Source organism: Egretta garzetta, unplaced genomic scaffold, assembly GCF_000687185.1.
Source record: "Egretta garzetta isolate BGI_Z169 unplaced genomic scaffold, ASM68718v1 scaffold133, whole genome shotgun sequence".
Classification (NCBI taxonomy): domain Eukaryota; kingdom Metazoa; phylum Chordata; class Aves; order Pelecaniformes; family Ardeidae; genus Egretta; species Egretta garzetta.
The window spans coordinates 4685956-4702124 of record NW_009259111.1 but is presented as its reverse complement, the minus strand read 5'-3'; the positions used below and the strand labels follow the sequence as shown (position 1 = coordinate 4702124).

The 16169-nt window shown below is 40.7% G+C and overlaps 2 protein-coding genes across 2 annotated transcripts in view; both read left to right on the top strand.

Annotated features, from left to right (window-relative positions):
• The window catches only part of PTPN5 (protein tyrosine phosphatase non-receptor type 5), a 38475-nt gene extending 36231 nt beyond the window's left edge, over window positions 1–2244 (top strand). The window contains exon 12 of the mRNA XM_009635446.2: window positions 2151–2244. Within this exon, the coding sequence (XP_009633741.1) occupies window positions 2151–2244 (94 nt within the window). The remainder of the gene's footprint in view (window positions 1–2150) is intronic.
• Window positions 2245–10286: 8042 nt separating this feature from the next.
• The window catches only part of IGSF22 (immunoglobulin superfamily member 22), a 22230-nt gene continuing 16347 nt past the window's right edge, over window positions 10287–16169 (top strand). The window contains 7 exon segments of the mRNA XM_035891038.1: window positions 10287–10356; window positions 12457–12510; window positions 12513–12581; window positions 13303–13365; window positions 13368–13395; window positions 14438–14499; window positions 16070–16169. The exon segment at window positions 16070–16169 is cut by the window's right edge and continues 102 nt beyond it. Of these exon segments, the coding sequence (XP_035746931.1) occupies window positions 10287–10356; window positions 12457–12510; window positions 12513–12581; window positions 13303–13365; window positions 13368–13395; window positions 14438–14499; window positions 16070–16169 (446 nt within the window).

The window sequence follows — 16169 nt, the reverse complement described above, 5'->3', positions numbered from 1 at the left end:
GCAGACACAAAAGAATGCACCTCACTGCTTCACAGCAGTAGTGGGGTTGACATGAGCCCTGAGGAACCACCTTTGAGGTTGCTGTGGGGGTGAAGGAGACAAATGTTTTTTTCCCTTCATTCTCTTACAGAAGCCTTGGAAAAATCCTGTGCATTGGGCTTTGTACCAGTGTCCAACAGCTGGTTCTAAAATAACCTATTATGACTAAGGAGAGGAAGTGATCATTCCTGCATCCTTCCCACAGTGCTGAGAGATGTTTGCTGTCCTTTCCCACAATGCAACTCAGACTTGAAAAGTTTCTGTGGCAAATAGGGGTGAAAACATAATTTCTGTATTCTGTGCCAAAGCCTGGACAGCAAGCACATGTCATCATGTGCATGTGTGGGGGAAGGGGAGGAAGCCACCACATAGCAGGGAACCAGATAAAAAGGAAAATAATTTCCTGCAGTCTGAAACTTGATGGCCACCCTGGTGCTTCTGTTGCTACAACTTCAGGGTGCAACCTCACTGTTAATGGAATTGCATGGGGAGTGATTGCCAGATATGACTAATGTTCATTGTGTGTCATGAACTGACACAAATATATTTCAATGCTGTGTGCAGCACAGAAGGACTCAGAAACAGAGCCTGTATTAAGTAGAGCAGATGGGGAGGAGATGTTCAGCTAGGAAACAGTTTCTTTAGGAACGCAGTGTGTGTTTTCCACCTTTGCTTATTGATGAGAGGTTGAAGCATGGGTCCCTGCCCTTCCCTGCTCATTGTTAAGTGTTATTTCAAACAGCCGCTTAACAAAATAACTGCAAGAGGCCCACTCATCTACCCCTTACTGGTATGATTATTGTGTGACCCACAATTGTTAAACTGGACCCCATAGAAGAGTGCAGTCCCCAAGGAGGGCGTTAGCAGTCTGCTGTTTGGCTCAGAGGAAGCAACTTTTTCATTTGTTTCCTCTGGTGAAGGTTTCTGAGGGAAAGCACCACATATGCTTTTCCTCAGACTGACACAGTCTGGTTGGTGCTGGCCACCCACAGGTTCCCGTGTTCCTCAGTGCCGCTTGTTGTTTCATCCTCCCTTTGGCATTGCTTCTTGGGATCTGTGCACCAGTGCTGGCGTAATTCTGCATACACTTTTGGTGAATTCGAGCCGTGGGGTTTAATTATTTTCATAATGGATTATCAAGAGATCATATCACTGTTGTTGAGGTACTCTTGGCAGAATTTTAAGTGTCAGTAAAATCTGCTTAAAATGGATAATTTTATCCTTGTTCTTTTTGTTCATTTCTGTCTCCCACTGTAGTACTCATGTGTTGATTAATATGCTACTTGCAGAAATACACAGGCTAGTGATACATGGAAAAGCAAACTGTTTCTGCTCCTGCTTGCATTTCCTTTCAGGTTTGCAGTTTTAAAGAGTAAAGCAAAAGCTGAAATAAAAGCTGAACCAAACAGATTTCTGTGCTGGGAGTCTTTTACTGATCAAGGTGTGCATGGCAGTCAATTCAGTTACAAGTCTGAGTTGTATTTTGTTAAAAGTTCCGTTTTCTTTTCCAAAATCCTGCTGGCCGTCCCCTAGTTCCCTGGTGAACTTGCCAAAAGCACAGCACGGGATGACACAGAGGGAAGAACCCTTATTCCAGAATGGGTTGTGTACTACATCAGTTGTCTGGGCTGGCCTGGCCTGGCCCTCTGTAGTCCTAAATTCAGTCCTAGTACAGCTGCTAAGTCTTGGATAAGCTACTTCCCCTCTTTATTCCCCCTACTCCTATCTATCTGTCTAGAGCTTTGGGGTAGGGGTTGCTTTTCATGGTGTTTAAAATGGTGCTTGGAGTGTAGGTGCCCCAGTAATATAAATGTAAACGATGATGGTGTTACCTTACTGGATTGAGGTCCTGTGCCAAGAAAAATGAAGGTAAACCTATTCCTGTTCTGACTACCTTCTGCTCCTTGGTTAGCAGAGACTTTCACAATGGAGCTCAAGGCCAGACTGCAGGTTGGTTGCAATCAGTGGGCACTTTTCACTCATTTCAGGAAGCTTTGGAATAGATCTTCTATGTGTAAGAGCAGCTTCATGTTAGCTATGCCATTTCCTCATATGTTATTTGCATGTAATAAGGCTGCTGTTTCCCTCTCCTTTTTTTCTTTCCTTTTCAGGGGAGGAATGATCCAGACTTGTGAACAGTATCAATTTGTCCATCATGTCATGAGCTTGTACGGAAAACAGCTTTCTAGAGCAGCAGAAGAATAAGTGTTCATGGTATTCCTAAAGGCTAAAACCAAGAGAACTTTTGACTGCATTCAGATACATTTCAGATCTGATAAGAGACACATGGTAACCTGGCTGTCTTAGCTGGAAAGAAATATATACTATTTTACTTTGATATTGCTTTTATGCTCTTGTTTGCATTGACATTTAAGAGCTGAGGTACACCTTGTCTTAAACATATGTGACAAGACATAATCTTCACCAAAAAAGGCTTATTTATACTGTAAATAAGAATAGTAGCTTCATTTGTTACAAAAGCAAGAAAAAATCAGAAAAAAATCCACTGTCTTCAGTTTGCTATTTTTAAAAAAATCATTGCTAATATATCCAAATAGTGTGAAACTTTTTGAATTGTCATGCTGAAATGTGCCGTATGTTGACTAAGCTTGAAAGTAACTTTTTGCCTTTCTGATTGTTTTTACATATAAAATTACCGAATACTGTGTATATCGTAAACCACCTGAGCCTCTGCGTTGAAAGATTCAAGTAGATTCACATTGAAATGATGTTCACACATCATGTTTGCTTGTTTATTTTTTCTAAAGCAGTCCACCACCAGTGTTACCAGAACTAAGGGGAAAAAATATTTCAATGATGTGAGTCAAATTCTTACCTCCAATTCTTACCAGCAGTGTACCCCAGTACCACAACAGGTGGGTAAATCTGAGGTGAATAGAAGTTAATCTGAACATAAATTCTTTACACTTTACATTTTCTTTGACAATATTTTGGCATCTCAGTCTGCAACCAGGTTTGATTTTTGCAAATATCTTCTCTTTTTATGTAGTCAGACCACAATCCGAATATAATTTCCCCTGAAATTTGAGGTTTCTAATCAGGTGAGGAATTTTGTGAGTTGAATTAATCTTTATTAAAAATATAATAATAAAACCACTTGTATTCTATGAATTTAAACTTGTTTCAAAGTTTGGAGGGTGACTGGGTGCCCAGTGCTCATTAAAATTAATGCAAATCCTGTAGGCAGCTTAAAAAAAAAAAAAAAAAAAAATCAGTCTGAATCTGTTGGCTGCTTTTTGATAAATTTGCCCCCAAACCAAATTTACACAATCATTATCCCCTTCTAATCACTAGGCTGGGCAGCAGTGTTTCCTTCTCAATAATACAGACTGCTGCCCGTGCTTTTCTTTTTAGACCTCAGTCAGGTTGTGAAGACTGTAGTTTGTATTTAATGCTTAGAGGTAAGCACATGTTTAAGTGCTTTACTGAGCAGAGAAAAATGGAGGTACACAGGACCCTTAACATGAAAGACAAGTGTTATGTGAATAGAAGCTGTAATCATTTACTAAAAATATTTTTGCTTCTCTTTATTTGTAATAATAATCAAAACCCAATGCTTTTATTAGTGCAGGAGATTCTGAGAATTTACTGCACTTCCTAATCAGGGGAAGGTAAAACAGCTCTCAGAAAAATAAGGGCTGATCCTGCTCCCACTGAGGTTTTGCCATTGATGTCAGTAGGTGCAGGGTGTAGGGCCTGAAATATGCCTACAACTTCATCACTGTGGGGAAAGCTCCCCAATATTTCAGTACTCATCCTTTGTGTTTATTCTGTATCCATGAACCTGTAAAAATCCTGTCAGCAGGGTTTGCATGAATGTGTGACAAAATGTGTTATCTTTAAACCACTTGATTTTATTGCTGTATTTAAAATATTTCCTTCAGTGAGAAGCTAGCAGGAAGAACTGGCGTTCTTTTTAAAAATACTGGTGGTAGACATTAAATAGAGCAATAAACTTAAGATTTTGAGCATAACATGACTGTTAAGTTTTATGTAAGCCTTGCTAGCTATATTCTCCCCATTGCTACAGATCCTTTCAAAGGGGTAACACTATTCCATCTAAGCACTCCTTAGAAATAACAAAAGCACCACTGATGTTCTGAATAACATTGTAAGTGGAACTCCCTATAAGTGATGTTTTCAGCTGTTCAGTGCCCTTCAGTGTCAAAACTGACTCAGTGAATAAAATTACTTGTTCTGTCATCAGCTTCCTGTGCATCTGCTAAAGAATATTTGTTGATGATTGTTAGGAGTGTGCATATAGGAGTGAAGTTCAATGTATAAGTTGCCTCGTGTACAAGGAGACTTTCTAGAGGAGAATTACTTTATGGCAAACAAGGTATAAAGGACTCTTAAGATACCGACTTAGAGGTCCTTGTGCAGATCCTCAGCAAGTATTAGCTGGCAGTGCTTCACTCACTTGAGTAGAAGTGAATAATTTACACTGATTAAGGAAATCTAGCCTGCTGTCCACTCCCATTCTGCATACGTGGAATGTCCCGAGATTCTGGTCACTGATACAATCAGGCTGCTTTGCATCAATTCACTAGTACAAAGCAAATGTCAGCCTCATTGCAGAGTCTGGTTATGAGGGCTGCACTGCTGCGCCGGGCAAGAGCATGCCACTTGGTCAGGATCAAAATATTCAAATGCCTCTTGAAGCATTGTTTTGTCTAACAGATTTGGAGCTAATCCTCCTATTTACTCTTTGGCCTTACTGTAATTAACATGCTTCTCTCTGTCTTTTTGTGTGTGTGTGTGTCTCTTTTTTTAAATAGAATTTGAGGTCGGAAGGACCTTATAACAACTGATCTCTTCTGATGGCAGAGGTAGTCTTAAGTGTTTAGGATTAGCAGATAGGAACTCTGGCCATGCAGAAGCACTTGAGATGAGTAGGGCTTCTGTAATCAGTAGGTTTGAAACCCAGCTGACAACAGGAACTAAGCTAAGCTATGTGTTTTACTAGTCTTCTCTTTCTACTGGGCACTTTATTAAAAGAAAACGCCTAGCACACTTCATCCTCTCTCTCCAGCTCACTACCCAGGCCCAGTGACTACAGCATTAATACCTACAACGCAGTTGTTTGGGTCCCAGAGGACTGAATTTCTCTCTACAGGTAGGTTAGCATATAACAAACTTGAGATTATTTTATTTAGAACCAACTGTGACGTCTTCTGTTTCATAAGCTTTTTCACACTTCGTGAACATGGCAGACCCTAGCTCAGTGCCTCGCATGTTCACTGGTTATTTGGTCATTGGCCATCACAGTTAAGCAGTGTTATCCTGTTTATGTTTCATGGTAACAGACTAATGACACACTGTCCTGTTGTAGGTACTTTAAGATCAGCAGATACATGGGGTTATGTAAAAACAAAAACTAATATTGCACTTGAGAGCAAGAGCTGTCCCCTGGTAAAGCACGTGTCTGACTCCCTGAAGGATCAAGATAAAGATGATTTGGTCACATTTTTCTGAAACTTCAACTACCTAGCAGTCATATACGGTAGAGTGTCGCATTTATTTGCAAGACTTTCAAAAGTAGCTAACAATTCTCAACATTTCCTTTATAATTACTTTGCTTTGGAAAACCTTATCCTTAACCTGTGAATTTGCAGTTGCAGAAGAGATCACTAAACAGGACCTTGGTTCCTGTCACTTCCCAGCTGTCTCTGCAGTGGAGGAACCATGCTGCTTGCACACAGGTGGTCTTACAAAGTGTATGTCTGTTGATTGGTGAGTTGGCAGGTTTCAGAAGTGGTCCTGCACTATTATTTTTGCTGTGTTCTTTCCTTGAAAACCATTTTAAACAAAGGGAAATGGTAAATTTACAATTTGTTAATCATAACTGTGTGTGTCTATTTTTGACATGAATCATGCCTTATACATTCGCTAGGAAAAAAAACCAAAACACTTGTTCTGAGATACATCAGGGATAACCTTGTTTCTTTTGCCAAGTCTGTAGATGTATATTTGCTGCTGTCTGTGAGAGTGACTGTCAACTTAGGGTAATGTAGGGCAGCTCAGGAGTCCTGCTAGAAAAAGTAGTACTCCATTCAAAAGCACAGAAGAAATGTGTGAATGAAAGCAGCATTTGCAGCTTTGTGCGTAAGGGACAGGCAGTCAAAGAACTGCATGCTCCAGACGACACAAGTATTGATTTCTAATGTCTAAAAGCAAATTTCACGTATTCACAAAGAGGTGCGTTCCTTCTATTACATGCAAGGAAAGAGAAGAGTCCACTCTCCTCTGAGTGCTGATACAGATCAGGCTCCAGCACCCGAATACAGCAGATGCCATATTCTCATGGCATGGTGTGAAAGTCACAGAAGGGGGTACAATTAACTTCAGTGTGGAAGACCTGCCCAAGCTTGTGTGCCATGTAATCCCCAGCAGGGCAGCGGTGTCGGGTTTATTCAGTGGACAACAAAGCTGAATGCAGAAAAAGGCTAAATTATTTACCCAGAATTAAAAGCTGTGTTGGCACCAGAGCTGGCAATATGGCTCAGAGCATTTAAGAAGATGAAGCTTAAACAGTCTGGCAAAGGACTCTGGTATTGCAATTCCTGGCCCTTCCTCTCTGCTGGACCATGCTGTTCAACTTCTGTGTTCCTTATTGCTTCTTTATCTCTTGTCTGCCTGTTGCTTCATAGGCTTAAAATAGAGTTAAGTAAGTTACTGTATTGCTCTATTTTCAATCCAATATGTTGATAGCCAATGTTTTCCAGGGATCATCTTTTCCCTTGGAGAAAGCCTGTCTTGCTAGACACACTTCAGAGAGCTCAGCCTCTTCTGCCTACCTTATGATCTCAGTACCTCTCAAAATTTTGCAGAGAAGTCCTGCAGTACTGTGCATCTTACTAAAGGTATCTGTCCTTTGGGGAATGGTAGTGTTTGCCCAAGTCAAAGTTTTCTTACTACGTCTGACTTTAACTCCCCTAGCCCCAGTAGCAGCTGCAAGGTGTCTGCTTTCCTCTGATAAAGCAAAGGCAACACTTCTCTCCAGGGAGCAGAGGGAAAAAATCCTGCATAGATCCTTTTGCTCTTTCTCCTTTGCATGCTTAGCTTATTTGCTTCTGAAAAGGATACAAGGAAGACTGTCAGAAATTAAGTCAAAACTAATACAGCACAACAGAACAACAGAAAGCTCCTCTTGTATATTACCTTTGACTCCTTTTGTCTCAAGAGAAGAAAACCAGATGTGATTGGTTTCACTACATCCACTGTTGTCATCTTGGTCTTTAGGCTCTTGTGAGGAATATAGAGAGCATCACAAAGGTCAGGGTAATGAAGAGATCATTCAGAGTCACTCCTTCCCTTTTTGAGGCCTATGTCTGGCAGCATGGCCAGACTTAATGATCCAAACTGAAAGATCTTCTCATTCATATGCATTGGTTTTCCCCCACAGCAGTGTGTGTGCATATGCACATGCCCACTCAGTATGCCTCAGTAGCTGGTGTAAGAACAGAAGCATGAGGGAGGATTCAGCACTGTGAAATGAACATGGAAAGGGACTGCCTGGTTTTTGAGTCAGTTTGGATAGGTGGGAGGAATTGGATTGGGTTGGCAGCGTTTTGGTTTTGTTGGGGAGAATGTGACTTCTAGCCCAGATAACAGGTTTATCTGTGTCTAAGTTGGGCTCTTGTTCCTGAATTAGAACACTGAAGAGGTAAGTGAAGGTTGGTTCCTTGATAAGTTTATTGAACAAGCAATAAATAATACCTTATCTGCTTTACAGCATGACCAATCCCATATCCATGCACTTCTAATTTGTGTCTGTGTTAATAAGAACACTAACTTCTAGAGAAGGAGCACAGAGCCTCTGTCTTGCTGGAATCCTCCTCTAGCCTGTGAACTCAGCATGTGTCTATTATGTGTTTATGTGGCTGGCTGTGTATGGTATTTTTTGCTCACTGGAAAAAGTTGACAAAGTTTCAACCTCTCCATGTTTTTTTCTTGGTTTTAGTTCATTTTTTTACCTTTCTCTTTCTTTCTTAGACTAGCAGAAATCACCTTAAAATCATCAGGAAAGGTGGTATATTCACGAGGGTGGAGGGGTGGGATGCCATTGCTTTTTCCAGAGTTCACCCCTAGAATTATTCCTGTCAGCCTCTGGAAGTTGGATAGATTTTTATGTTCTTTGGTTTTCTAAGTTCCTGTGTTTTGCAAAGCATAACCCAGGTGCCTCCTGCACTAGAATCCCTTTTCATTTGAATTTAACATAAATTCAGAATAGATAAAAGCAGTCTGTTCCAAAGAGAAATCAAATGTGGTCAGTTAAGCAGTTTATTGCCACTAGTTTGTCCTTTGTTGCAAGCAAGATATGTAGGCTGTGTCCTTCAGAATGGATAGACCTGTAAAACAGCCTCTTGTACGTGCAGTATTTCGGCACTGCTGCTGTTAGGTGAGAGCCTGCTAAATACACAGGCTGAGAGCTGTAATTCATTCTCTTCTTGAGAAGTACTTTACTTGTTGGGAATGAAGTCCTCCATATGAAGAAGGGTGAGAGAATCTCAGACTTATTAAGGAGTAGAAGAGAACTGATTAAAGAATGACCTCTGTAATCTAAAGTCGTGAACTGATTTTCTAAAGAGCCTAGTCCCTGTTTGAGTAACTGAATGAACTGGATGGACTTGGAAATGGTGGAAACTGCTGCCTGTTTCACTTAATAAATAAAGCCAAAGCCTGGCTATTTCACTGAGATGTGAAAGGAGCACTGGGCACTGACTTAAACACCAAAGCAGGATTTGATGAATGTATAACTGTTTGAAACCTGGACCCACATATTTTGTTTTAATATGAAAAATAAGGCTCGTACATTGTTTAATAGTCTGCCTTTGATCAAAGTTTTGAAATGCTGTAACAATCAAATGTAAGAAAACCTGGGATTGGGGAGGTAATGTTTATTTTTAAATAAAAAGGTATCTTTTTGGCCTACAGAAGGTTTATTCATTTTAGCCTCATACTTGAAGTTTTATCGTCCTGTTATTCCAAGAATGAGAAATGGCTGAAGACAGGGTGAAGGATGTAACAACGTAGCCCACAAGAGGCCAGTATTTATTTAAATTTTGAACTACTTAAAGCCATATTTGTCCAGTGTAAAGGGACCCAGGCATCTTCCTAGGAATGCAACAATCTACAGGACTTCATGTGAGCTGAGGGACACAGAAGGGTCAGTAATGGTCTTGAAAGCTCCTGTCTCTTTAGTAGGAATGATCAGGACCTTAGCAGCTGGAAAAAAAAAGGTAAAACATGCACAAGCATACATTCTCAAGGAAGTCCTAATACTTTGTATTCTGTGGCTGTGGGCAGGCAGGGTAGAAATTGCCTGTGTGAGATCAATAGCTTTAGTCTCATACCTGCTTTGCTTTGCTTTTCCTTTCCTTCCCTTTCCAAGAGAGGAGCCTTGTGAAGTACCACTCTGATGTATAACTCCTTGAGACACTTAAAACCAGCAGTAAAAAATGTGTGAGAAGTATGGTTTAGGGAAAGCTCAGTTACCTATAAAAGAATTAGTCAAACTTGTCCAACTCTTTGTCTTCTGTAACTGAAACTAAAATTACCATTCATTTGCAGCAGGTCTTTGTTGTGTATACTTCAGTGGTACTGACAAGTCTTTTCTTGAGATCCAGTTTGCCTTGTAAATGTGTGCTGATTCTGTTAAAAGCAGCCATAGTAAACATAGTGTGATAGCCACACTATATGTGATGAGTGGAGTTAATCTCTGCAGAGTATCCGTGGGTTGATTCATGGTGTATCTGTGTTCCTAAGCACAGAGCTTGTCTGCATTATCATTTTGTTTTCTTTCTTGCCCACAGTCAAGGTATGGGCGAGTTGAGTCATGGTGATGGGAGGTAACAGGCAATGTCACATCCTTCAAGTGCAACCTTTTGGGCTTTGGAAGTCGGTTCCAGTCTCATCGAGAAGCAGGAAATTTTGTAATCTGACGAGGCTTCCAAAAGCTCATCGCTTACTATTAAAGGCAATTTTTCTAACAGAGTGCTTGCTTTCCTGACTGAAGGATAACAAAAGGTAATAGCCCAGCAGTTTAGAAAAAATCTGTTTCTTACCAGCCATTTTTGTTCCTTAGCTGGCACAAGCTACTGGATCTTAACCTGTAACATTGTCATGTTCAGAAAATCTGTGGCCAAGGATGAAAATTTTGATCAGGTGAAAGAAATATAAGTAAAGAGAATTCCATTTTTAAGGTGAAAGGAGGTATTGTTAAAATGGTGGCGTGGCTATTAAACCATGTTGCTGTGAGCTTTGTAGGATTTGAAAATCCAAATAAATCTGAAGGTATGCAGAGAGTTGTGCGGTGGAGCAGATGAGTAAAGCAGCATACTATATGCCTTCTCATTTTAGCGCTTGAGTTGGATTTGCCCCATAATGACTGAGGGCAGAATACTCTCTTTTCTAGGGCATTTGGGATTATAGAGTAACATTTCATCTCTTCCTAACCAGCCCCAATCATTGCTGTCACCAGCACCAATGACCATTGGTAGGCAAGAGTGAAAGGGTGAGAACCAAACAGTGAGAGAGGACAGTAAAGCGTAAGGGAACATCTTCGGCCAGACCAGGTAAAAGCAAGAGTGGTATCTCTCTCTTGGCTTCTTGGTTTGTAGGAAAGACTGTAAAAATTGTGCCTCTGTGAGAAAATTTCTGAGCAGAAGAGGAAAGACATAACAGGGTCTAGACATGCAGGATATCCCTGCATAATTTTAGATGGTATATGGAGAAACATGTAGTCTAGAATAGAGACTCTTCCACTTCTGTACATAAGGAATCACAGAACATTTGTCTCTTGTGCAGGCAGGCTGGAGACAAAGGCCAGCTCAGCAAGGAGACCAGGGTATATATATTCTGATAAGGAAAAGGATCTCCCTGGGAGGATGCCCAAAACAGCACTTTTAGCGTGGGTATTATTTCTGCTGGCAACAAAGCAAAGTCTCAAGGTCATATGGTCTTAACATTGTCCTCCCTGTGGACTGTATCTTCTAGGTTGCAGTGCATAATCACAGCTTTATCATTTGTGCCCCCAGATCTTGGAAAGGCGCGTGTTTTGGGTTGATTTTCTTCTGCCCCAAGATCCTTCAGTAGCATACAACTGTGTCAGAGACTACCATTCCATACCGTATCTGTCTTGCCAAGGAACGTTTTTTAAAACTAGGGAGCTACAGTTTCTAGATGGCTAGTACTCATCCTTCAAGGACTAGAACTGAACAGTCCCTTTTCTCCAAACTGCCTTCCATACTGGGACTAGTCTTAGCATAGCTATAGGCAGCAGAGTCCCCACTGGTAACAGGCTATATGGTGACAGAATTTTTTCCCGTAGTATGGTCACATGGTCTCCCTAGGTGATGCACACCAACCTGATAAAAGGTGGACTGCATCTGTATGGTGAGGCTTGCCTTCTGCTGAGGGGGAAGTGAGTATTTCTGTTCTTCTCAAAGGCCAGCACATGGTCTACCTGCTATTGTAAGACTACAGGTATTGCCCCTGCATCAGCCATTGCCTTTCATAAGGAACACTTCGTCTTGCTTTGATTATCTTGGCTTAAAGCAACCTCCTTACTGGTTCTGTCTCAACTCTGCAGTGAGGACAATGACACAGTTCCCAACCACATCCACTGAGAGCAGGGTGTGCACAGGCCCTCATAGCATTCATGTATACCACTGTATGGGATACACTTAGGAGAGCTGGGAAGGTCCTTGATTAAGGAAAAGTACAATGAAATAGTCTAAATGAATAAGCCAGAATAATCCAAGCTGGTAGTAGAGTTTCTGTTGATTTTCCTGGTGTAAAACTGAGACCTTTTGCTACTAACCACAGAAAAATATCTCTGTTCCAGTGAGGCATTTGCATGGAGCTGTTAGAAATGAGTATTCAGGGCCAGCTCCTAACTGGTCAGCCTGGCTGGAAAAAAAATACAGTTTTACCTGAATTTAAGAACTAGTTCTTATAAAAACAAACTAAATGGGTTCATTCTGATAGAAAAGTGCAGCTCTTTGGAGCCTCCTAAAATGAACAGTTTAAAGGAGGAGGATTTGTCTTAAACTATGAGCATTTGTCTAAATGTGGGGTATGAGCAGCGCTCAAGAGCTTAGTACAGCTTGTGAGAACAGAGTAAGTCCTAGTGGGCCTTTTGATACGTCCAGTTTTGATACCCTTCCTGAATGCACCTAAGCACCTTGCAGCACCCCCATGCAGCAAGGCAGCCCGATTTTCCCATTGTGTAGATGACAAGACAGGTACAGAGAGAGCAAATTACTTGCCCAAAATCCCACAGAAAACCTGGAAAGAAGGACAATCCACCCTTTCCCACTCCCAGTAAATAAATCCTTCAGACAGCACCTCTCTGTTCTGCTTGATTAATGTATTTTTTTTCCCCAACCAAAGAAGTTTTTTCTAGGAAGTCTTCTGCCTCATTGGAGTCTTTTAGCATGGTGACAACTTTGAGATCCTTGCTGGAGAAAGCATTCCTGAATTTGTGGAAACACCTTGTCCACTGGTAACACCTGAAGGTGAGTAACAATAATTTCTGGTGAAAGACAGTTCTTTACCTAGCACATGCCAACAACTGACTGCATTTGCAGGTGCTCTTAGGTATATTCACCCACCTCATGCAAGTAAATATGATCTATCATCTTCTACAACTGAAAGACTGGTAAACAAGAACGGGTGCAAACTGCAGTTACCTGTGCCCATCCTCACTCGTTTTAGAGATTTGTTGTGGATCAGCCAAATTAGTGGGAAAGCTGCTGTTCATTTTAGCTGCTGGAAACCTGTTCCTACTCATTTAAATGCAGCAGTTCTTGTTTATGCAAAACTCATGATTGAATGATTTGGCTGGAGCTGGAAGAATGTGACCTTTAATGCATAAGTAAATAAGCCTTTCCATCATGTATAATCTCTCCCTTATGACAGATCTGTGACTGTCTAAAGTGACAGAAAGATCATATGAGTCTTTATTATATATCACAAAAAAAAATCACAAATCGTTCCTGTCAGTGTGCAGAGCACTGCTAATGAACAATTTTCATTCCCAGAGTGGTATCTGTGATGGATGTGAAGTTGTAATAAGTACAGTAAGTAAAGTAAAGCAAAGTAAATCTAATATCAACCACAAAGAAGACAGGAAAAGAAACCATGCATTTAAAACAAACCCAAACAGAGAAAGTAGGTAACAGGCCCCTGTTCCATTTCACTCATTCATTAATTCCAATGTTTATTCTTGAATTTTAGGAGCAATGTTCTGAGCTAAAGTTAAAAGTAAACCAAAGCCAAATGCAACATGGAAAAGAGAGAGTGTGTACCAATAGAAGAAGGATCCAGAATGTTTCTGACTGTATTTTTAAGAAGCATGTGCTAAGGTAACACACCTTTTTTTTTTCTTGCCATTAGCTCTTTTTTTTTTTTCATTTCCACAGTAAAAACTGTAAAAAAAAAAAAAAAAAACTTCATCACTGTAGTATTCCTCAGCAGAAATAAAAATGTCCCCGTTCACAGTTGGCCTACTGCAGTACTGCTACTTTCAAATACTGTTGTGTGTTTATAGGGCAGCATTCCCATCAGAAAAAGAGCATCAGAGCAGGAACCATTATTTTTGTTACTTGGTTTTGTGTTTAGCATAGTGAGGCCCTAATGCCTCTTGTGTGCCATTCAGGCAAAACCAACGCTAAATCTTAATAATTCATAGTATTCAAGACATATGTGCCAGTTAAGCCCTGTTTAATTTGTGATGTCCCATGGCTGCAAAAGCTCTGCCCTTCTGTTCTTCTCCTTACTTTCCTTGGTCCCTTTCTCTCCTCTCTCCTTAATTCTTAGTTTACTCTAATTACTCTTAGTTCACCTCTTCTCCCTCAGTTAGTTTACAAGTCTGCCAGCCAAGGCAGGTCAAACTCTTTCTCTTTTCCTACAGTACTCCAGAGTCTTATGTCCAACAGCTTCCATTCACCCTCCTCTGGTCTCTGTATTGCTTATACAGTTCAGTGCAGAGCACCAGACTAAAAGGATGTCTCTGAGAAGAAAAGTTTTGCTGCCTTAGGCCAAGAATGGACCTGATCCAAAAGACATCACTATCAGTGGGAAGACTTCTGTCTGTTTCTGGGACTTTGGGAAAGCTGTGAAGGATCTTTAGGGAGCAGGGAGCACTGGATTTGGCCTCAAAATTTCTGCTCTCAGAGATTCTGGATTTTCAACAAGTAAATACTGTTAATGATTAAAAAAATACTGATTTAAACAGAAATAAAAAGAGGAATTCACTAATACATTTGCCATATCTGGTCCCCACCACCCCAACCTATGTGGAGCTTCTGTTTATTGCTTTCTCTATGTTTTTTTCCTTTCCAGTCTGAATGCTTCTCCTGAGATGATACAGATGTGTGGTGTCCAATACCCACACTGATGCCATCTACCCAGTATCCCTGATCATGACTAAAGGTAAGTTCTAGAGGTCTGGCTTGATTAGTGACTAGACCAGTTACCAACAACTAGGCTTGGAGGAATTTTTAAGTTAGACAAAATGGAGAGTCTTTGCAGGGCAGATTTGCTGCAAGTACAGCAGGGTGTAGCAGGATGAAAGAATCTACCCCTGCTGACTGTAAACTGAGTAGTGTGTCTTGTCCTCTGTGTCCACTGCACAGAAAGAACATGTTTTCAAAGGTGCAAGCATTGTGGTTATTATGGGGAAGAGCCTTTGTGTTCCTTGTATTCCCTGAGAAAAAAAAAATTATATGAAACATGTGAGTATGAAATATATGCTGTGCATCACCAGTGTGAATGGGTAAGACCTAGGCACCTCCAGTCTTCTTGTGGCTGACAAGAAACTTTGCTATGTTGAAAGTGATAGGTAATCTTTGTTCTCGGATACATGAGGTTCTGCGTATAATGTCAACATCTGCAGACAAAAATTTGAGGGTCAAAATTGGTGGGCCAAACTGAAAAGCCTACTTTCTTTTCTTATATGTCTTTGCAACATTCATGATTCACTGGTCTTTTTAGGCTCAAACAGAAATCTAACACTGTACAAGTCATAAACCAACCCACAATTACCAGAGCACCCATGTGAAAACACCTTTCATGAGATAGCAGATTTCAGTTTGAAGCCTAGTTATTACGCATAATAAGCCATATTCTCCACTGACGTCAGTGTGGCAGGGGTGTGAGTCACTACTGAACTTGGACCAGTTTTAGTGGAAAAGACGGGAATGCAAAATGCACCTTGGCAACATCCTTTTAGTGGAAGTGAACTTTGCTCAAATAGTGTTACAGGACTTGGGGGTGAGTGGATGGGCCTGGGCATAATGACAACGATCTTTTTTCATCTGCATATGCTTCCTACAACCAGCCAAATGTGTGCCTGCTGTTTGAAAGAAAACCAACCACATTATATACAGCAAACTTGTTTTAAATCAGTACTAAGTAAAACTGATGCTGCCCACCTGCATTACCTTTTACTGCAGCAGGAACATCTTTTAAAGATAAGCTTTGCCATAAGTACCATTCTTTAAGTACAATATTTACCTTTTTGATAAAGCCCTTAGCAGGGCTTCACGCAGGCTATTTGGTGGTGTGGTGGATTACCTTACTTAAGCCAAACAGTGATCCTGTGCCAGGCACTGCAGCACTCTTGACAGATAATGCAGGAAGATGCCAGTCCTTCAGCTTGCCAAATGGTTCCAGGTATGCTTTTAGATGTCCGCATTTGCCTGAAGCCATTTACTTTAAAATGACCTACAGTAAAGGAGAGAAAAAAAGCAGAGCTAAGACAGAAGAACTGAACAGAAAAGCAATGTTTCTGTTCATAATCAGCTTTGTGGGGTTACAGGCAACTAATTTCCACTGAAGTTGAAGGAATTAATTGATCTTTATGCTACCACTCAAGAAAGAAATCAAAATGACTTCACTGAAGTCTAGCTATTTAGTGTAGGAAATCTGAGATCGGGATCTAAGCATAACAGAATGAATATTTGTCTTTTTGGTATTTTAACAGGCCCCTAACTCCTGACAGAACTGAAACCACTGAAAGTGACAGAAAGACAGACAGCAGTGTTTGAAATCTGCCTGCCAAAGAAAGTGCAAAACTTCACCTAGAAGTTCTATGGGAAAGA